We start from the raw sequence: 22,906 nt of genomic DNA on the forward strand, positions 1-22,906 counted from the left end.
ATTGTAACATTATTGTTTGACTGTCAATATTTTAATAGTCAAGGGTGGGGCCTACCTGAACAACTCCATTGCTGTGGACCCATCTGCTGATGCAAACTGATGATATATGTAAAAGAGATAATGAGAAACAAATATGTTTTTTCCTTTCTCTCCTACATTTGTGTAGTATTTCTAGCGAAGGAGAGTTATTGTCTTCTCACTGGGAGAACTAAGATAGAATTTTCCAGAATAAGTAACTGGAGGCCAAGGAGAAGCACAAACTACCCTTCTCCAACGTTTCCTCTACTGCCTCTTAATTCAATATTGTAATAGAACTAGTCTCGAGAAACTTAAGGCAGAACATGAATTTTGTCCAAAGAATACTTTTTTTGTGTGTAAGCAAAACTCACTACCCTTTTAATAAGCATTAACTAAAGGAAGGCAAAAATCATATCTTTATTATTTATTGAGTGCCTCATAATCACATGAAGAAATTAGGCTGTGACAATAATGAAAAATCAGAGTCCACAGATTGTAATTTAAAGCTAAATATGCTACCAGCAATTCTGTTAGAAAATATCCCACTTATTTGCAATAAAAATGCCTAAGAATAACTTTAATCAAGAAAGTTCAGTGACTCTATGAAAAAAAGTATGAAATTTTGCTGAGAGACAATAAAGCTCACTTAAATGAATACAAGAAACATGTTCCTGAATAAAAATATTAGAATAGGGATGTTGATTATCTCCTAATTAACTGTAGTTTTATATAATTAAAGAAAAAACTCCATGGATGCTTCAATAGCTTAAACTTGTTAGAAGTTCAGGGAAAAACAGATAAATGCATTTTTAACAAGAAGATTAAAGAGAGAATAGTGCTAGCAAATAACTGTATACTGAATAAAATATATATTCTATAATATATATGACATACCAGTGGTCCCCAACCTTTTAGGCACCAGAGACTGGTTAATTTTTCCACAGACGGGGTGGAGATGCTGATTTCTGGATGAAACTGCTCCACCTAAGATCATCAGGTATTAAGTTGGAGTCTCATAAGGAGTGTGCAACCTAGATTCCTCGCATGCACAGTTCGCAAAATAGGGTTCGTATCCCTGTGAGAATCTAATACCCCTGCTGATTTGACAGGAGGAGCTCAGGCAGTAATGCTCACTTTTCTCCCCTCACCTCCTGCTGTGCAGCCAGGTTCCTAACAGGTCACAGACAGGTACTGGTCCACAGCTAGGGGACTGGGGACCCTATATATATATTTTTATATATATTTATTTATATATATGTATATATAGTCCCCTATATATATAAAAATAAAAATAAATATAAAAAATATGTGTGTGTGTGTGTGTGTGTGTATTTTCAGATGGAGTCTCGCTCTCTCGCCCAGGCTGGAGTGCAATGGTGCGATCTCAGCTCACTGCCACCTCCACCTCCTGGGTTCAAGCAATTCTCCTGCCTCAGCCTCCCCAGTAGCTGGGAATACAGGTGCCCGCCACCACGCCTGGCTAATTTTTGTATTTTTAGTAGAGACGGGGTTTCACCATGTTGGCCAGGCTGGTCTGGAACTCCTGACCTCAGGTGATCTGCCCGCCTCGACCTCCCAAAGTGCTGGGATTACAGGTGTGAGCCACCACACCTGGCCCTATATACCATATTAAACATATATAATATGAAGCCAAAATGATTAGAACAATGTAGATCCAGAATTATATGGGCAGGTACTTCCAAAGAACAGGATCTATAGTTGAAAAGTAGACTTTAGTGTCACAAACTATAGTGAAAGGAAGAATATTTAATAAGAATGTGTTAGGAAAATTGATTTCCCAGTTTATTAAATTAGGAAAAACACAGAGAATGCAGAAAGCAAAGTGCACATAATATTTGAACTTTAGCAATGAACATTTAACTTTCATGAAGTAAAATGAAATCACAAAGTAAAGAGCAATTAAATTGAGATCACAAATGAAAATTTCTGTATGTTGCAAATATGTCACACAAATTAAAAAGAAAATAACAAACATGGGGAAAATACTGGCAGTGATTATGTAAGAAGTACAAATCCTTAAGGAAAATCCAAAAAGTTCAATTGAAAACTAGTCAAAGATTATTTTAAAAAAGGTATTTCCAGGAGAACTAATACAAATGTTCAACCAATAAAAGAAAACATTGAGCATGGTGGCAGGTGCCGGTAATTCCAGCTACTTGGGAGGCTGAGGCAGGAGAATCTGTTGAAACCAGAAGGCGGCGGTTGCGGTGAGCCGAGATTGTGTCACTGCACTCCAGGGTGAAAGAGTGAAACTCCATTTCAAAAAAATAAAATAAAATAAAATTTAAAAATAAAAGAAAACATCGTTCAACATTACTGTTTTTCCCAATATACAATTCTATTGCAGAAAACCTGTATCATTAGGTTCGGCAAACATTCACTATATTGTCACAAGCCCATCGTTATTTGTTCTCATGGGCTGTAACTCCTCCTTTTCTGTAATCTCAAATCCTCCTATTTTAATCCCATAAAATATCTTGTCCTATGTGGTGCCTTTTTCCAATCCTCACAGACAAATTTTTTTTTTACAAAACTTTCTTGTTTCCTATTATTACCTTTTTAATTAGATTTACCTCATACCAGCCTATATTTTGCTCATATGCTAAATGTTTTACTTTGTTTCCTAATTGTAAGTCATTTTTAGCAAAATTGGAGACGTTTACATATCCCTGTCTTTAAAAGATGTGTCATGCCCAAAACAAAACAAAACAAAATGAAACAACAAAGCAAGACCAAAAGCAAGGGTGCTGACAGTTTGATTAATGTAAATAAAGACATTCACACATACAAATTCAGTTTTTTATGCTACTGTAGGAAAAAACCTGTTCCATTCACATGCCCATGGGGCTTCTGCAAAAGCTGGTTGTATTTTGACTACAAAGAAAATGTGACTATATTCCAAACACACAAAAAATGTGCAAGGCTACCTTATTTGATTACACCACAAAAATATAATAAAATAAGAATTAATAATAAATTGGTAAAGAAAACTTAAAATTTTAAATGCAGTACTTGGAAGTTAAAAAAATAAGCTCTCTGGAAGATTAAAAAATAAATATTCTAAATAATTTTGGGTAAATAAAATAAAATTACAATAAAACTACATAGTATCAAAGATCATTGCAATGAGAAAACTAAGTTTTAAACCTCATGAAGTATTGCCTGAACTTTTTCCTAAAAAATACTTCATGTGGGCCGGGCGCGGTGGCTCATGCCTGTAATCCCAGCACTTTGGGAGGCCGAGGTGGGTGGATCAAGAGGTCAGGAGTTCAAGACCAGCCTGACCAACATAGTGAAACCCCGTCTCTACTAAAAAAATAAAAAAAATTTAGCCAGGATGGTGGCAGGCAACTATAGTCCCAGCTCGGGACCTATAGTCCCATTCTCCTGCCTCGGGAGGCTGAGGCAGGAGAATGGCGTGAACCTGGAAGGCGGAGGTTGCAGTGAGCCAAGTCCGCCACTGCACTCCAGCCTGGGCGACAGAGCGAGACTGTCTCAAAAAAACCCAAAAACTTCATGTGGAAGATATAGTGGCTTAGCACACTGAGTATCTCTCAGCTTCCTGTTAGGGGGATTTTTCTGAATGACAGAAACTAGAAGGCTAAAATCTACTTTTCCATGACTTTGTTGCACCTAAATTTTTGGGTGTGAAATTGATTTGGATAAGAGATGTGTTCTTATGAGTTCCAGAACAACACTGCCCAATTGAAATATAGTGTGAGCCACCTATACAATTTTAAATCTTCTAGTGGTCACATTACAAAAGGCAAAAAGAAAACAGACAAAATTAAAAATTAATTTTAAGAATGCATTTTATTTTACCCAATATATTTAATATTGAATACATTTCAAAATATTTTCATTTCATTATGTCAAGATTTAAAAATTGGAATATTTTACCTTGTTTCTTTTTCCCCATTATGTCTTTGAAATCTTGTGGTATTTTAAACTTAGAGCATGTCTCCATTTGGATTAGTCCTATTTCCAGTACTCAGTAGCCACATGTGGTTAGTGGCTGCTGTGTTGGGCAGTAGAGGTCTAGAAGATCAAAGTCAAGGAGGCGTTTTCGTGGTGCTGAGGCAGTTTCTCAGGGTAGAAACTATTTCTGCAGCAGTTCTCTAGAGTTCCTTCAGAGGAAGATGTGATGGTAATAACATCTTCCTGATTTTCTGCATCAAAGCTAAAGGGGTGTGTTCTTGAAGTCAACCTTTCCAGTGATAGCTTAATTCTTCCTTCTCCGAGTCTATCCAATGGGTGCCTCCCTTGGCAGGCCAGGTTTGTGATCTTATTCTGGGGTCGTTCTTGAATTAGAATCAAGCCTGTTTCTCCAGGCCTTCCAAGATCTTTCTAAGCATACAATTCCATCAGATTTCCTTCTGCTTAAAATAGAACAGTTTTTGCTTCCTGCAACTGAACTCCAAATGTATACTACATCATCATAAATCTGCTCATTCCTGAAGAAATGGAAATAAATGAACTGGAGACTTAAGATGTTAACAATTTTCAATAAAATGAACATGAAATTAAAAAGAATTAACAAAGAAATAGATAAATTAACTAGAAAAAGAACATGTTTTGACTAGTTTAATAAAGTAAAATAGGAAATTTATAAAACTGGGAACGAAAAAGGCATGAGATGTACCAAAAGAGAGAAATGATAAAACACTGTACACATAAGTATTTACAAATTTGAAAACATTGACAAAACAAATGAAATGGGGTCCATACTTTTCTAAGAAAAATAAAATTTTCAAATTTGATTCAAGACATGGGGAAAACCTAAATATCCATGAAAGAACCAAGCATCTCAGATGACAAAGCATCATCTTTCTAAAAAAGAACTTCCACTGGTGGAAAAGTCACTCTTCTTAATCCCTGTACAAAATGAAACAATCTGAAAAAATTAAAAAAATAGTCATCTGAGATAAGTCTTTAAATTGTTTAGATTCCATATTGCTAGCCTTGACTCTTAGCACACTTAGCACTCAGAAATATTTATCAAAGTTAGCAAATAAAACCATAATTTTAAGTGATAAAAAGTATGATCCAAACAATCAAAAAAAGGCTGAATATTTTATTTTTCTTGTAGCAGTTTAATACTTATGAGCAAACACTCTTTGACAGGTTAATAGAAGCAATATATTTTTTCCAACATTGTCAAATTAAGTGCACCTTTCAGTTTAGCTAATCAACAAAGTAGATGATAAAATTACTCTAGAAGGGAGATTGGATATCTAGCATTTGATTTATGTAGCATAATGTTTACAAACTATTCTTTAATTATGAAGGAAGTAATACAGAGAGCCTATTCTACCTAGTGTTGTGTTCATGAAAGAACGAATTAAAACAGACATAGAAAACATCAAACTTAAAACATACTTTTCCTTTTACTCTTCATTTTATGGTGGTGAAGCCATTTTGGATTTCCATGGCAGTCAAATAATCAGCTAGTACGTGACTATTTCTATGTTGTAAAAGTGTACTTTTCTTTAGGTCAGAAACCATGTCCTTTTTATTTTATTCCTTGGAGTACATGGCAAAGTGCTGGTTGACTTGAGTTGGAAATAAAGTAAAACTGAATTTACTTCACAGTATTGGTTTACTTTATGGGTCAGTTTCTTCATAGAGCAGTAAAATAACTACAGGAACAAATTATGCCATATAATCTTTGAATAGCATTAAACTTGTTCTCAATTTCTCTCTGCATCATAGAGAGCTTGCAAGTGACCAGTTCTGTTTCAGGCATAAGATGACTTAATAAACATGAGAAATAGAGAATATAATGCCATTGCTCAGTTGTCCCTCATCAATCATATAAAAGAAAGTATCTTTATCCATCTCCTTTTGCATGTGGAGACATAGCTAAGTAATGCTGCTCCCTATGGCAGGCTGCATTGAGTCTCAAATAGTTTCGAATATTCACATACATTATAAAGAACTTGTGATGAATGAAGACTCAGTCGTCTAGCTCAGATCCTGACTCATAAACTTAAAGGAAAAAGTGGAGCCTAAAACCAAAGAACATGAAAATAGCTAAGATTTTTATTGGCTACCTGCCACTCTTGCAGATCTACAAGGTATTAACAGGATTTCAATCATTTTAGAAATGAGAGAGTTGAACAAGATCATTTTAATTGCTATGATTCTGATGATCCATGATAAAAAAATTATTAAAAGAGTCAAATAACTAATGTTTTTAAATGTAATATAACTTTCGATTCTATGGCCCCTCATTATATACATTGTAGTTTAGTTGAATTATATTGGGTGATTAATTGAAATTATTTTCAAAATTACTAATTACAAAATTGGAAACTAGCTCAGTACTGCCAAATATTATAAAGAAAACAAATGCAAACCTCTAGTGTTTCTTACAATATTCTTATTTAGTTTAAAAATGAATTTTAAAAAAGTTTAGAATGCTAGAGCCAAAAGAATATCTCTAGAACTATTTAAACTAAATTCCTTACCAAAAAAAAAAAAACTAAAAAAGAAAGGAAAGAAGGAAGGGAGGGAAAGATGAAGAAAGGGAGAAAGGGAGAAAAAAAAGAAAGAAGAAAGACAATCAAAGCACGCAAGTCACAATATGGCCCAATTTAATCGATAAATTTTGTATTCTATTGATTGACTAAATGATAAAATATTTTGTCATTATATTGGTAGAGTTTATCTAATAGAATCTTTAGGACATAATGAGATCCCCATGCTCAAATCCCCTATACTGAAATCTAAGCAAAATTACATTTCCAGTAATAACTACATATCTACATACATACACGTATCTATTTTTACTTAGTTATATAATTATATCAGAACATTATAAATATATTGTGTCATATGTGTATGTGAGTATAAAATATTACTGCTGTGTATAAATATCTATAGGAATGTTTCCCAAAAAGTGATCACTGGAACAGAAATTTTAAGAGATTGTCAAAAAGTTTGAGATAATTAAATACATTTAATATATATAATACATATTAAATATAAAAAATATATCTTATGTATATTAAATATATATATCTTGCAAATTTCCAGGACAAGGTTTATTTGACTAAGAAATCTTACCTTTTTTCTGGAAAAAATCTTTGAACTCATGTTTTTGGAACACTGTTAAATGTGATAGCACTAAAGAATAGGTATGAAGTGTTCCAGTTTTTCTAAGTGAAGATAACATTTATAATTTCCATAGCAACTGTAGTTCGGAAACATTGAAAAACTATTTTTAAGTGTTTAAGTGTAAAATCCATTTTCAATGAGTATTATTTATACCAAATGTCCTAGTGCACACAATGCATTAATATGTTCACTGTTATTAACAACAAAAAAGTGAAAATGCAGAAAGTTGAAAGTCTAGGTAAATTTGGGGAAAAATATATGATTAGTATCCAAGGTATATTTTCCACATTTATCTTACAGATTAAGTGAGGCTAAAATAAGGCTGAAAAGGATGCACAGAATTTAGAGAGCATCAAAGAAGGCAGAAAGGTACTTGCTGCCGCTTGTTTCATTCTCCCTCATTCTCCTTAGTCTCTATTTAGGTCCAAGTCATGTAGCATCTGCTATATAAATCCTTCTCTCATTTCCTAAAGTGAAAATGATCATTTTTCTTTCTTTCTCTGTTTTTTTCCTTTTTTTTTGAGATAGAGCTTCGCTCTTGTTGCCCAGGCTGGAGTGAAATGGTGCAATCTCGGCTCACCGCAACGTCCTCTTCCCGGGTTCAAGCGATTCTCCTGCCTCAACATCCAGAGTAGCTGGGATTACAGGCATGTGCCACCATGCCCAGCTAATTTTGTACTTTTAGGAGAGACGGGGTTTCTCCATGTTGGTCAGGCTGGTTTCAAACTCCCGACCTCAGGTGATCCACCCGTCTCAACCTCCCAAAGTGCTGGGATTATGCCCGGCTGACAATGATCATTTTTCGTAGAACATATAGAATTCTTCATTTGTTCCTCGTGTCAGGTATTTATCACATTCTGTGAAGTTATAACTGTTGTCCACCCATTAGATTGTATGTTCAGTTTGGGTGCTAGTCATGTGTTATTTATCTTTCTGTGCCTATATTTTATTGTTAATAAATACATGTTGCCTTTAAGCAACTAAGCATCTTTATAAAAGTTATAGCTATTGCAAGGAAACTTTTCAGAATGAGCAGTATATCAGGTACTTTGCTATACATGCTTTGGGAGTTAAAGTCAGGACAGTCTCATTTAACCTTATGTACTTATTTTGTATTGAAATCCGCTTGTTTTGTATCTTATTTTCAGTGAATAATACTATGCTTTTAGGATTAACCAAAAATATTGTATAATTGAACCATTCTAAAATTTGAGCATATAATTTGTAAAAATGTTTACTGAAAAACATATGTGAGATAACAGTCTACTTTTGCTTATTTGTAATATATAGTTGAGACACATTTTTTTTACCCTTAAGACTTACTTCATATTTTCATTGGACTTTTCACGCTTTTTTATTTTTACTAACTTTAGAGTAGTAATTGAAAGTACTGAAATAATAATTGAAGGTACTGAAATAGCAATTGAAGGACTGAAATAAAATTTCTAGAGATTTTGAGGAAAAAATTCAAAGGTATTTAAGAAAATAGTTTCATCCTCTCAAGCCCGAAAAAACGCTGTGATCTGAAAAAGCAAAAGTATTCTATGAGCCTAGCTGAGGGGCTTTTCTTTATCTGCTGCTCCTATAGAAACTCAGACTGGGCAAGGAAATTTATGTTGGCTGACAACTTCTGGTTCTCACTAGAGGTCGCAGGATGTCAAAAAACTGACCAGCCAACAGGGACACAGCTGCCAACCTTAGTCTACATAAAGCATCCTTTTTGTACATCTGGGTAATGCCTCGACAGCGTGCCAATTAGAACACCATACTCTAAAACACATTAGGGCCAATTAGTGTCCTGACTCCTGAACAGTTTCTTTGAAATTCAGAGTTTCAGTGCCATGCAGCCTTTGAAGGCCTAGTAGAAAAACAGGATCTGAAGGATTGTTATAACATTCTCCAGAGCAAATGCTTCAATCTAGTTAAGGTTATCTGATGACTTAATTATTATCATGTTCTCTCCCTTTTTAGGGAGTGTTAGAGACATTTAATTAGCATCACTCTCAGTGTTATAAGTTCAACACTTACAAAATCAGTATTTCTTTAAGAGTTCTAATCATTTTGCTTGAAGAAGAGATAATATTGTCCTGTCCTTAACACACTTAGGTTCCACACGCAAATATTAGTATTCCTTTGGTAATCTTAATTTTCAAGATTCATTTTATACAGTACTTTCAATATTCAAACTTTAATGTGGAGCTCATACTTTTAGTTTTTTGATCATCATATTAATTAGAACATTAATAAAATATTGCTTAAAACACATACAAAAATCCCTCACAATTGTGATATAGAAGTATAAATTATAAATATGGAAGTAGAAATGATAAATTATAAAAGTACAAAGTACTTTTCAACAGAGAAATCACTTTGAAAACTTACACTGAGTGACATAGTTAAATAATTAATCTTATGAAAAAGTGTATTATAAAAATTGAAGAAAAAACAGATTTTTACCTTTGATAGAAATTCAAAAACCATAGGGAATCTTATAGTTCTAAAATATAACCATTACTTTAGCCTATAGTGCTTGATATTTGAAAGAAGAAGCAACTAATTTTGCAATAAAATATATTCTATTTCACTAAATTAAAATTTATCATCCCATTATTCACTTTGATGTTTATTATTTTGGGAAATTATTTATTAGCAATGAGTCAGATACCGAGCAATTTTAATTTAATTTAATTTTAATTTAATTTAATTTAATTGGGGTGTTGGAAGAATCGAAGTTAGAAACTGATTTACTGTGTCATGCTTTTTACATAGTTAAGATCATTAACAAATATGTTTGCCAATTTTATGAAGTGCTTCTTATTTCATGATAATTCTATTTATTTTTGCTGGGCATGTCCTGTGAAAGGAAGCATTTATTTACTATATTAGAATAAAAATGGCTAATAAAAAGTCCCATTACATATTGAATTAATTGCTCTAATAATTGCTTTCCTGTTTTACTAGAATTAAGAGCGAACAGCTTCAGGTTCTCTGCATGTGGTCTCATGGTTTTAAAAGAGTAAGCCATAAACTTTGCACTGATTTTATAGCCAAACACATGACAACTTCCATTTCTCATAGCAATTATTACTATAGAGCAAGAAAACAAAGGAGAACCAACTAATTTTTACAGGTTTTCTAGAAATGTTTCAATCTAATTCCTTGAAATTATTAAAGTGTTTTATTTTTAAATGAGAGCTGTAGTAAAACATTATTCTAGCACAGGATTTAATTACTTTTAATGTTGATGTTGAAACCCAAATGAATGAGCAGACTTTAAAAAATTCTTCTAAAGAGCAGTGCGCAAGAGAAAAAAAGATAGCAACGCTCTGCTTTTATGTTACAAGCAGAATACTTAATAGTGAGGTGTGAGATATGAGGCTCAGACTCACAGATGAACTGTGACCTCAACTCACAAGTGGTGGTGTTTTTAGAGGAGTGGTAATAATTTACAAAGCACCGGTATAACCTTCTGTTGAATACACGCGAACTAAAGTAGAAAGCTGAGGAAATTATCCAGATATGTCAGCACTTTCTTGCTAGGGAAAATTAAAACACCACACCCGTTTTCATCTGAAATAGCTAGATAATTGAGGATCAAAACGTTGTCTGAGTAATTAGCTCTTGATAACCCAGTCTCCTGTGTACCCTGGCAAAATCACCGTGGATGTGCTAGTGATCTACTGACCTGCGAGACAGTGGGAATCCACTGTTAAGATGGTTGACATCCCTGCTGGCCCAACTGTGCCTCCGTTTTCAAGATCTCTTTCTTTCTCTCTCTCCCTCTTCTTTTTTTTTTTTTTTTTTTTGGTCGTCAGACCCAGAGTAAATATGAATGAATTCTTTCCCCAAGAGGTGAGGAAGAAGAAAACTATGAAGGAAATTGTTCCTTCTGAGCTGTAGCCACTTCAGTGTCTCAGGCTTTTAGAGTTGGTGTCGTGAGACTAGAGAAAACCATCTTCACCTATTTTAGGGGCCATTAGTTAATGTTGTTAAAGTGCTTTGGAGATGAAAAGCAATAAATATATAAATAAACACACTTCAGATGTTTCATATTGATTGGAGGCTGGTTTTATAGTGCAAAACTATTGCTTTAGTGGTTGGAAAAGCCACCCAAAGTGAGTTATAATGCTGGAAGATGAGGGCCAAGGTCATTAATTATTGCCACCCGAAAGCCCAGGGCAGCTTACAAAATAAATTTGGCTGGGTCCTGGAACTAAGCGCAGAGCATAATGGGGAGTTCAGAAATACAGAAAAACTAGTGTTCAAGTGCAGCTGCATATTGTGAATAGAGTTAAATTAGTTATAAAATAACTTGGTGATTTTACAATGCATCATAAAAAATGAAATCACACAAGTTTTAAATTTATGCCAACCAATTACCCAACAACGTATTCAAGAGGTCAGTAAACAATATCAGCCTTTTCAGTTTAACTTATTTCAGCACACTGTGTTTTTATTTACTGACTATTAAGATGTTTGTTCTCATAGATCCAGAACAAAATTTATTTTATCAACTTATTTTCACAAGGTTTATTTTGTGAAGGTAAATTAATAAAGTTAGCAATAGGGTATTACTATTATTTGGACATTTAGTTATTTACGGGTGGGAATGGAAAGGACAGATGAAATCCTCAAGTGAATGAGTCCTGTTAGAAATTTAAACCTTCTACTTTCTTTACTGCTTTCTTTATAATCTTTTAATACCTGCCAAGGAAAAATCTTGCTTTTATCAACCGTTTCATAAATACTTATTAAAAGTTTCATAAATACTTATTACAAATTTCCTTTCAGATTGGATTGCTGGTGCTCTGGAATTCCGTATCAGTGGGCAGAAGAAGAGGTAAGGACTTCATAGCTACAGGGTCCTGTCACGTGCCAGGCTGCATGCAAAGTGATTTACATACTTGATGTGTTTGCATTGCAAAATAACCATATGAGGTAAGCATTTTATTTTATTTTATTTTAAAGGTGAGAAAAATTGAGCTAAGAAAGGATAACTGTCCAAAGACATCTAACAAGGAGAGCGACAAGGACTTAAACACATTTTCCCATCCCTAACCCTGCTTTTATACTGAATGTATGGATTTTTAAAATTAATTTTCACTGATATTTTAGTGTTCAGTGTTTCCAGTGATGGAATCTTTTAGAATACTACTTCGATTATAAAATCGAGTTAATTTAATTTTTGTCCACGAAAAATTATTTTGCATCTTGTATGTACAAAGTATTTTGTGGGATTCATTTATGGAAAAGATGTGGCTCCTATCCTCTATGAGATGGACAACTTGAATGCAAGGCAGAGTAGAGGGACTTCTTTGTAGACTATCATCTGGGGAGTCAGGAAGGATACAATGCAGCCAGGCTGGAAGGAAGAATGGGCTTTAGCTGGGGATGGAGGTCATTGGCCATTGTTAGGCATATAGCTCTCCACTGCCCAGCACCTGTTTAGCAGGATTAGTAGAAATGCAGCTCCCAAAAAGTAGCCAGCCAAAGGAGCCAGTGGAGGGTCAGGGGTTATAAGGCAACCATAATATGTCCATGAATCACTCACTCATTTCAACTCCCTTTCCCCATCTTTAAAATAGCTTAAGACTCTAAAAACTTTGGCAAGTGATTGACCTGGATAATGTGCCTTAAGGAGTTGAGTGTATTCCTTTCTTCCAAGAAGCTGATAATACTCCATCATTATAGTTTTAAAACTAAATTATTCTCATTGTGTTGGAAGTATATAATACGATCCATCAAAGGTTTCAGAGTCTATTTTTTAATCACCTATGAAGTAAGTAAAATAGAATACAAATTAAATTTTATAGGGAAATTGCTTAGGAAATCTTGGGAGACATACTTTATGCTCATAATATAAAAATATGAAAACAGTACTATATTAGCTAAATAAAGGGGACAGAAAATGGCCAGATGAGAGGCATTCTAATGTCAGTCACTATATTATTGGGGAATTTATAAAGAACACCAGTAATGTTTATTTTTTAGTTTGAGGGGTTTTGTATTATTAATGGAATTTTTCAAAGAAAATTGTCCTAGTTTTATTTAATCTGTAGCCAGATTTGTGTGTGTGTGTGTGTGTGTGTGTGTGTGTGTGCATGCTGAATTTCTTGCCTGCCAGTGGAAAAACTATGTATAGATTTTGCTGATCACTAGAAAAATACCAATTAATAATAATAACCAACTTTTTTAATGTTGCTAGCTTACATCTGCTAGGGAGTACATTGCATGCATAATTTTATCTAGTTATCAGTTTAACCCTATTAGGTATTTAATTTCTGTTTCAAAAACCAGAAGAGTGTAGCTAGCGAAGTAACTTGCTCAAGGCAAGATAGCTACTAAATGGGAAAGTGAGTATTAAGTCTGTGTTTTCGGTGGCTGAATTCTGTGCTCTTAACCGATTTGTTCACTGCTTCTCTCCAGCATCACTTTGAGTAAGTTATTCTGCTTTAGGTCAAGTGAAGAAAGAGAAGTCTCTTTTCAAATAATGTAGTTAGAGGGACTGGAAATAATTTGACTTTTTAGAACTCACTTAAAATGATAATAATAACAAACAGTTACCAAAAGTTCTTATGTACTAGGAACTAGTATACACATAGTTTCTATATATGAGGAACATAAAAAATATCACATATATTAATTAACTTACTTTGTAACAACTCTATGAAATATCACTATCCCTAAAATTATCTGCGTTTTATGAATGAGAAAACTGAGGACACTTGAGGTTACAAAAGCAGGTACGAAGTTACCAAGCTAGGAAGTAGAGAGCTGGAAATTGCACTGAGGGACTGTTTCCAAGCTCTATACTCTTGTGCCTCCTTAACTAGGTGTTCAGGGTACAACAGTGAGGATTCAGTAAAGGAGCAGAAGTTACATAATTGGAAACCTACTAGTGGACTCAAGCCTTTGAGTCCCATTAGGTTGGAAATGGGAAGACCTCCTTCTTATTCCATTCCATTGCCCCCATTTCACTTTGGCCAAGCTGTTGCCCAAAGGAAGAATGCAATCATTTCTGGATGTCATTAAGCAATTATATACGGTTTTTAAATACACAAGTCAGTGGATATTCTGAAGAGTGATACAGCAAGTGATGCCTAAAACAGCAAACAAATCCAAAGTGCCAACAATGAATACATGCAGCTTCCCCGTCCAGACTCAGACCTTTTGTATTGAAGGACTGGAAGTGAAAATGAGTGATAAGCAGGTACGAGAAGGAAGCAACTGTGGGACAGGTGTGATGGAAGAGGCAAATGGCAGGAACCCACAGGCAGTGTGGTGTAGCAGAGGACAGGAGCTGAACTAGATCAGTGTTTATCAAACATTAGTCAACCTTCACCTGCTACCTTCGTCACTGGCTTAATTTCACAAAGCAAGTGCCTTGGTTTTTAGCTAAAGCATGATTGTAAGAACTATACATGCAATGGCAAATTTAATAACTATTTTTTTCTGATACATATACACATCTATATGTAGTTTATTACTACATTACCTAAAATCACTTCATGTACTCTCAGCAATTTAAGTACCACACTTTGGGACACTGAACTCTACTATTAGGAGATGCCATGTAGAACTGAAAGAAAGCTCATGAAATAAAGCTGTGTCTATCCAGTAGAGGGTCACATCAGAATGGGGTGAAAATAAGAGTTAAATGGTCTGGAGTAGCTAAAAGCCATAAAAACAAAGGACATCTCTGTTCCCCACAGTGAGGGCCAGTGAGGGCATGGTAGAGAGAAAGACTAGTACAGTAAACTATTAAAGAATAACCAGAGATTCTGTTTAGGGGCCCCTATTCAGATTATAATCTGGAATCCATTGCAGAAGGAAAGCTCCTTTTATCCCCTGGGTATTTTTTTTCACAAGGGACAAAAGGGAAATATATTCATTCATGTATTACTTGGTCTTATAACACAAAATGATCACATCTAGCTTTGCACAAATCTAGATTAGAAAGAGTACATATCTAATTGGTATTTTCTACAAGGGAAATTTATTTTAATTGGTATTTCCAACGTGATATACTAATTGGCATAGAGCTTGCCTTTTGCAGCACTCTTGGTTGGCTTCATTCCCTATTATTGTTGAGAGTGATGGGGTCCTGTTGTAGGTGGCAATGGTGATCAAGAGAGCTTGTCAGCTAGAAGCCAGGGCAACATCAGCACATGTCTTACTAAGGGAATCAATTTCACCTTTTTGTCTTTCTGAGGAGATTGAATTCACCTACTGAGTGTCTGCAGCTATACTATGACAGAGCAATCAACTCCTTGCTCACATACATATTCTTGCAACTTTATGTTTCTTTCATGGACAAGGAAAAATCTATTTTTAGTTTGTAATCATAACAACTATAGAGACAAAATTAGTTTTAAAAAATGAATTTTCTTATTACAAACCTAGAGTTAGATTTAATATTTAAAAATAAATCAGGGATTAAGCCTGGGTATGGTGATGTAGGTATTCTCTGCAAGTATATTAGCTGTAAAGAAACATTCCTGTATTTTGACTTGAAGTTCTACTATGATAATCATTCTAACTCTCTGGACTACAAATTCATAAAATTATAAAACCAAATAATGAAAAACATGTTAAAAGTAATAGGTGTCATTATACATAATGAAGCTATTATCCCTATACAGTACTTTTTCTCCCAGAACAAATGAATAAAACATATTTATTCCTGCAAAGTAAGTGATGTTTAGGCAAACCACAGGTAAAACTTCTTGCAAATTTACACATGATAAAATAGTCTAAGGAGATGTTTGCAGGCATTTAGATTAACAAGGGACATTTTTAAGGTTTGGGATAGGGAATGGGAACACTGTCAGCAGCTCAAGAGCAGGAATCCTCTAGATGACATATGCATTCTCTAGGCTTTCAGATGGGCTAAGCAGGACATATTCTCGTTGAGCTCTGCACTAGGGCAACACTATTATTAATTATGCAGACTTTTTGTTTTGGATGGGTAAGAGAATTTGAGAATGACTCAGCAAGAGATTTCAAAATCAAACGCCTCTACCTGCTTATTGAACATGTTCTTTTTAAAAATCTACTTCTGCTCTGTATCCTGGGCATTAAAAGCTTAAGATCTATGGAAGGGAAGCTCCATCATTGCAGTGGCCTCTGAGAAAGACCCAGTTTTGCAAAGAACATTTGGTCAGTTCAGTTCCACCTAGCCTTCCTATACTTTTAGTTTAAGTTGAAAATACTTGGTACTTTTTCAAGATTGGCTTCTTACTTTTCTCTAACAAACATGAATAAAACCTAGTAAAATCTCCAAACCAAAGATGACTTTATCTGTCAAAGTTGTGTGTGTGTGTGTGTGTGTGTGTGTGTGTGTGTGTGTTTACCTTCATACATTCCTCTAGATGATAACTTGGATAGGGGGAACTCTAGTCAAATAATATGTAAGGCTTTTTTTTTTTTACAAGTCCTTGCTAAAGTGACAGTTTTAAAGATTTAGTTGGAAAAGGAAAGCTCCCAATCACCAGTCCCTTGGAAGCTTGTTGGGGGAGAAGTCATCTCACCTATTTTGGAAACTACTTGCAGATGTGGGGAAACCTCGGAATTGCTCACAACAGGGGTTTTGCAGAGATTTCCTCTGATTTTTTTCCTCCCCAATTTCCCACAACCTGTGTTTGTCTTGAGTCTGCTCGGCTGACATGTGGTTTACCTCGCTGACCCTCCTGCCAGGTTTTACACCCTCTCCTCTGAAGCAGTAAAACATTACTGAAGCCGAAGGATACTGAGCAACTCTGCTCATGGGCGCCAGAACTGTCACAGAAAATTTGCTTCCCGAGTATTCCATCCAGCTTCCCTTCCTGCGCCCACGTGAGCCATAGCGCCAGCCCATCGGCAAGGTCTCAGCGTTTCCTGCTGCTGCAATCTGTAACCCGATTTTAGATTTTTTTTTTTTTTAAATTGCAGTTCTGAGGATCTTAGTTCTTAGCAAAACTTTGTTGGTTAGGAGACCAACAGTAGTCTGTTTATTTTCTTACCAAAATCGTGAAGACTCGCACACTTTTCCTCCATTCCTGCGCTGCTCTAAGGTTAAACAGCAGCAAAGGAAAGAAATACACACTCGCTGTTTATTTGGGGGGAGGGGAAATATGGATTTGCAGCTAAGTTATCACGATCCTTCGCTCCACCCCCGGTCTGGCACTCTCAACTGACACGTACATCATCTATTAATTGCTGTTTGCGTACACAGATACATAATATATTCATTTTTATCTTTGGTAAAATATAAATGGAATTGTCAGCGCGCTCCTGTCTGTTTGTTTGTCTAAGGCTATCAAAAGAAGTCAAGAGAGGAGGCTGTGGTCCGGATCCTGACCCTGATTGTATGAATAAGTAAGCAGGATGCAAGTGATTGGGTTAGATGGTGCGAATATTTTTTTTTTCAAGTTAGGAAGAGGGTAAAAAGACAGGCTGGCGGGGGGAAGGCAAACAGTGCATCCCCAAATCCTCACACTTTTGCTCTCTTGCAGTCAGTTGCTTTGCTGGCTTCTGCAGGCTTTTAAGGTCTCGCGGCGTAGAAATGCCTGGCCCCCACCCCCTTCCTCGGTCTCCCCTTTCAATTCAGATGTGCTGATGTGCAGACCGGATTCATCTTCTCGGAGCTGCGGCGGCGGCTTTGGGCTCAGGCGGCGGCGGTTCGCGCTCGGCCGCGGAGTCCTGGCAGCAGCGGGGACGCGGCGCGGGAGTCCGAGCTCTGGTGGCAGCTGAGCCCGCGGGGCGCCGCTCGCCGAGCCGCGGCCGCGGGGAGTTCGGCAGCCAGAAGGACGACCTGGCAGGCTGCGAGCGCCAGCGCCGCCAGAGCCGAGTTTGCCTGCGCCCTCCCCGCCTCCGAGTGCAGAGTTCCTTACCTGCCCTCCGCCCACCCGCGGGCCCCTAGCCAACTTCTCCCTGCGACTGGGGGTAACAGGCAGTGCTTGCCCTCTCTACTGTCCCGGCGGCATCCACATGTCTCCGGACACCTGAGCACCCCGGTCCCGCCGAGGAGCCTCCGGGTGGGGAGAAGAGCACCGGTGCCCCTAGCCCCGCACATCAGCGCGGACCGCGGCTGCCTAACCTCTGGGTCCCGTCCCCTCCTTTTCCTCCGGGGGAGGAGGATGGGGTTGGGAACGCTTTCCCCGAGGATGCTCGTGTGGCTGGTGGCCTCGGGGATTGTTTTCTACGGGGAGCTATGGGTCTGCGCTGGCCTCGATTATGATTACACTTTTGATGGGAACGAAGAGGATAAAACAGAGACTATAGATTACAAGGACCCGTGTAAAGCCGGTAAGTGGCTCTCCAGGTTGGGACGGTGGCGCGCCGGGGGCCGCTGCGCTGGGTTTCCGATGGGTGGCGGTGGGAGCTCACCTGTTTCCTTCCCTCCCGCGTCAGCCCCTCCGCCGCCCCTCCTTCTCTCCCCCTCCTTTTCCTTCCCTTCCCCACCCGCAAGTGGCAGCCGCTGCGGCCCCAGTTGACTAGAGTTCTGTGCCAGTGGGATCCACTGCCAAGCTCCCATCTCCCAGTTTGGGAATAAGGTCCTAGAGTTTCTGATCCCTCTCCCCTCCCCCAGCAAAACGAAACAAGTCGTAAATATAGCTGGCTGCTGTAGGTTTTAAATTCCAACACTCAGCGGGCTTTATGCATCTGGAAGGGACACCGTCTTCTTCCCCCTCCCCCGCCAAAGGGCGCGGTTTCCCAGCGCTTGTTCGAGAGCGAGTTGGCAGGGTTCCCCAAAAGATACAGGAGGATGGCATTGCTACCTCGAGACACCTTGGCTCCCTCTTTTACCAGGAATTTCAAGTGTGGGTTCCAGGCTAGAAAGGGATTGTGACAATCTCGGAAGAAGTCACTTCTAGATGGGATTCTGATGCATTTGCCCATTTAAAATAAACTGAAAAGAAAAATGTTTTTAAGTTGCTACCCCATTCAAATTTGTGTCTTCCTTCCTGCTAACACCCCAGGGAAATGCAGTCGGACCGGCACTGCCTGAAGCTCAGCTTCTCGCCTCGCAGGGTCCCTGAATGTCCCAGGTCCTTCCCCTCCCTTCTACGCCTCTGGCGCCGCTGCCAGCCTCTCGCTCGCGCGGGGCGGCGCTTCCCTCTCGCCGCCTAAGGTCGGAGGCGCACGTGCCCGGGGCCGCTACCACGTGAGCGCAGCGCCTGAGGGCGCCCAGCACTGGCCGCGGCTCCTGTCCGGGCTTCGGGAGCTCCTGGTTCCTTGCTCTATTGGGCTGTGGCTGAGGTGATCCGCGCTCTGTGTGGACGCACGAGTAACTTCGTAAAGGTTGCATGGTGGTTGGGGCTAATCTAGCAGAGCGGTTTGTAAGCGGAAGGCACGTTAGGTTCCATCCCAAGAGGTGTGGGCTTTAGCGAAGCGTAGAGGAAGGGAGTGGACAAAGTCAAATATATCTAGGGTTCTGCAGATTCCGTGCGGGGTTGCTCTGTGACTAGCTTTTCTTCCCGTCCATAACTAGATAAGCATTATTCACCCTCTCTTGGGCCTGGAGGAAAGAGAGGTGTACACAATGAAGAAAAATGCTGGAAATTCCCTAGTTAATTTTTACCTTTGATGACCCATTGTTCTGACAAAAAGGGTATGTGTGTTGTGTTCACATTATCACATCTTTCTCGGTGCATCCTTAAATGCAGGTACTTATTTAAAAGCCAGAGTAGCTTAGCAGGAGCCTGTTAGGCTGGAACTCAGAATTCTGATTTAATTCAGTTTTGCTGATGAATTCCCTGCTGTCACTTTTAATAACTGTATCTATTTTCCCACTGAAAGTTTCTTGGGCCATCCCGGATGGTTTGGACAAGGAGATGCTGATTGCTGTGGTGGGTGACTAGTGAGTGGCTGGGCATTCAGAATCTGTTCTCTGCAACTCCTTAAATGCACTTTTTGCTAAGAAATTTCTTTTGAATAATGTTGTAACTTGCTGAAAATTGTGCGTTTTCTTGTTTGTGGTAAGGTAGAGATGAAGTACATTATTTCAAAAGATTGTCTAGGAAAACATCTACTTTGATACCCTGTTCTGTGAAAGATTCAAGCAGATAAGTATTTGCACCATGTGTATTGAAACACACCTCAGACATTAATGTTTAGTTTCCTCAGCAAATAAACATCTAGGCAAGGAAAAAAAAACTTTAATAGCATTTACTTTTTGTTTCCACTTTGATGCTGGTTTATTTTTGAATATAGCTGTTGAAAGTAAAGCAACAATAAAACCAACATTGAATGGATTATTACCCCAATCTTATTTCTTCTCCGATTTTGGGAAGAGGCATACCAGTGCACACCTGTGTGTGTGTTCACACGCATGCATGTGTGTGTGTAATGAGAGGGAAATAAGAATGGCCTAAGTGGAGGGCTAAGAAGTATGCACAGAATGTGAATCCCTTTTAAAATTATCCACCCTGCTTTTGAATTTAGGCTTCAATTTACCATCTTGGCTCAATACAGGCAAAATTTTAGCGCCTCCTTTTTACCACTGGGAAAGTCAAATCAAAGTTCCAATAACAGAAAAAAAATGAAATACTACATTGAAATCCCAAGCAAGAGTCAAAAAAAAAAATCACTGAAATAAGGAAGATGGGGACGGGTCTGTGAAAGAAAGCCAAGCAAAAGCAAAAGAGAAGGTACTTTCCAGACACTTGGGGCATCTTTGATCTGCCCTTTCCAAATAACAGATTGGAGGGCATGGCCCATGAAATAAAAGGCCCTTTCTGAACTTCTCTAATAGGGTCTTCGTATTCCTCAAAGTACACAGAGGCTTGATATCACAATGACAATCATGGCTTCGTGGTTTTAAAGCACTTTTGAGTGTTGGTGTTCACAACAGCTCAATATGGTAGAGTTTGTTACTCTTCCCATTTTACAGATAGGAAAGCAGAAGCCCAGTGAGGTTACATGTCTTCATTAAGATTATTCAGAACTCAATTCCAAGTTTCCTGGCTGCAAGTCTGGCTGTATTTGACAATTACACTGCATTCTTAGTTGGCCTTTTGGAGGCTTTCATTGAGATGATAACAATAGAAATTAGTCTAGGTTTACCAGGAGTCCAGACTACTAGAGATGCGATTGCTTGCATATCTGATATAGGTGAAGCGAAGAACATAGCTTCATATTTTTGAAACTCAAATCCTTGAGGACAGAGATCATAACTGGTTTGTAATGTTTATCACAGGGATGGATTACTACTGTTAGGAATTTAATATGTTCTCAATACCTTCTCGATATCTATAGACTGTTGATACTGCCATTTACAAACTTTTTTTCTAAACAAGATCAAATGTGTGTTACCCAATGAGATTTGTTTCTGAATTACAACTTTAAAAGTTACACTATCCTCAACACATTTGTGAAATAGAATACAATTTGTTTACCTATCAGAATTCTGATTTCAAGTTCATGAAACTATAGGGTAGAAAGGAATCCTTGTGTTAATTTGATAGGATTTTTACTCAGAAAGACATTATAGGTATAAGTGATAGTAGGTGAGTCAGTGCAGCACAGCTGCGGATATATTTACATAGCCAAATCCATTAGGACAAAATATAGGTACTTTATTTCTCTATATAAGTAGATATACACAAAGATACAGATAATTCAAATGAATATCTGTCTGTCTTTCATCAGTGCAGTACACAATCATCTGAATATACAATCAGGTTTCTCTTACTCTCTAGGTCAGGAGGCTCCCAAGGGACATTGGGAAGCTGATGCTGCAAGAGCTCATTCCAGAGCAGAGACTGAGGTGTCCTGTTTCATTGTTGTACTATAGAAATAAGTGTGAATCTGAGTATTAATATCTGTGAGGAGCCTGGGCAAATTTAGTTTGTAAGTTAGTCTTCTGCCAAATATGTGTGCAGATTACATGGAAAAGCAGATACCTGATGAACTGCGTATTAACACATACCCTTCCTTCTCTTCTCTCCTTCTCTTCTTCCCTCCCTTCCATTCCTTGCTTTTTTACTTCCTTCCCTTCTTTCCCTTCTTCTTTCTTTTTTTTCTTTTTTTTTTTTTGTATTTACGGGAATATTAAGAAAGCTCAGGCAACTGTAAGTAGAATATCGAATAGGAGAAATTGAAGAAATTAGTATTTTTAATTTTGGGTAGAGGGGTATAGAATTGGTGGAGTAAGATGTTTTTGCAGAACAATATCCTTATTCTCTGTAGACATTTGTGAACACCTGACAAAAGACTTTCTACCTAGAAGCTCCTGAGTAAATGACTCCTAATCTTGGAAAACAAAAACCCAAGCATGATTAAAGGTCAGTGCCTTGCAAGGTGAAATTTGCCTGTAGAGGAGCATCTGCAAGCCTGTCTACATAGAAATAGGCTTTTGGCATTTTAGAAAACTCTTTCTGCTTTTCTTTATAGTCAGTAACCCAGTGTCCTAGTATGGTAGGCCTTGTGATAATTTTCCTCAGTTTATAATTTCTAGGTAACATTGCCTCATTCTTTTGGCCCTCAGTGTTGTACTTTCTAGCTGAACTGGCCATTTTCGAATTTGATGTTCTTTTCCATATCTTTATTCCATCATAATTTTAGATATGCAAATATTTATTTCTTAGTCGGTGCCTCTCTAGACTGCTGCGCTCTCATTTAAAAATGCATTTCATAGAGTTGCTTCTCCTAATCTGCTTCTTCTGTTTTAGTTTTCGTTTCCACAGATCTTGATTTTTTTTTTTCTCTTCTTGCCTTGGGTGCCAACTCAGAAGTCGCCAAAATACAGCGTTTGCAGGAGGGATGG

General features: G+C 37.6%; 1 protein-coding gene across 3 annotated transcripts in view; it reads left to right on the forward strand.

Moving 5' to 3' along the window:
• Positions 1-17,431: 17,431 nt before the first annotated feature.
• The window catches only part of TLL1 (tolloid like 1), a 232,913-nt gene continuing 227,438 nt past the window's right edge, over positions 17,432-22,906 (forward strand). Inside the window, exon 1 of one of the 3 annotated variants that reach the window (XM_001150703.6) lies at positions 17,432-18,444. In XM_001150703.6, coding sequence (XP_001150703.1) covers positions 18,276-18,444 — 169 coding nt within the window. In that variant the 5' untranslated portion in view covers positions 17,432-18,275. The remainder of the gene's footprint in view (positions 18,445-22,906) is intronic. The other 2 variants (XM_003310566.6, XM_024356361.2) reach the window with 2 other exon arrangements.

The sequence above is a fragment of the Pan troglodytes genome, chromosome 3, assembly GCF_028858775.2.
Source record: "Pan troglodytes isolate AG18354 chromosome 3, NHGRI_mPanTro3-v2.0_pri, whole genome shotgun sequence".
Classification (NCBI taxonomy): Eukaryota; Metazoa; Chordata; class Mammalia; order Primates; family Hominidae; genus Pan; species Pan troglodytes.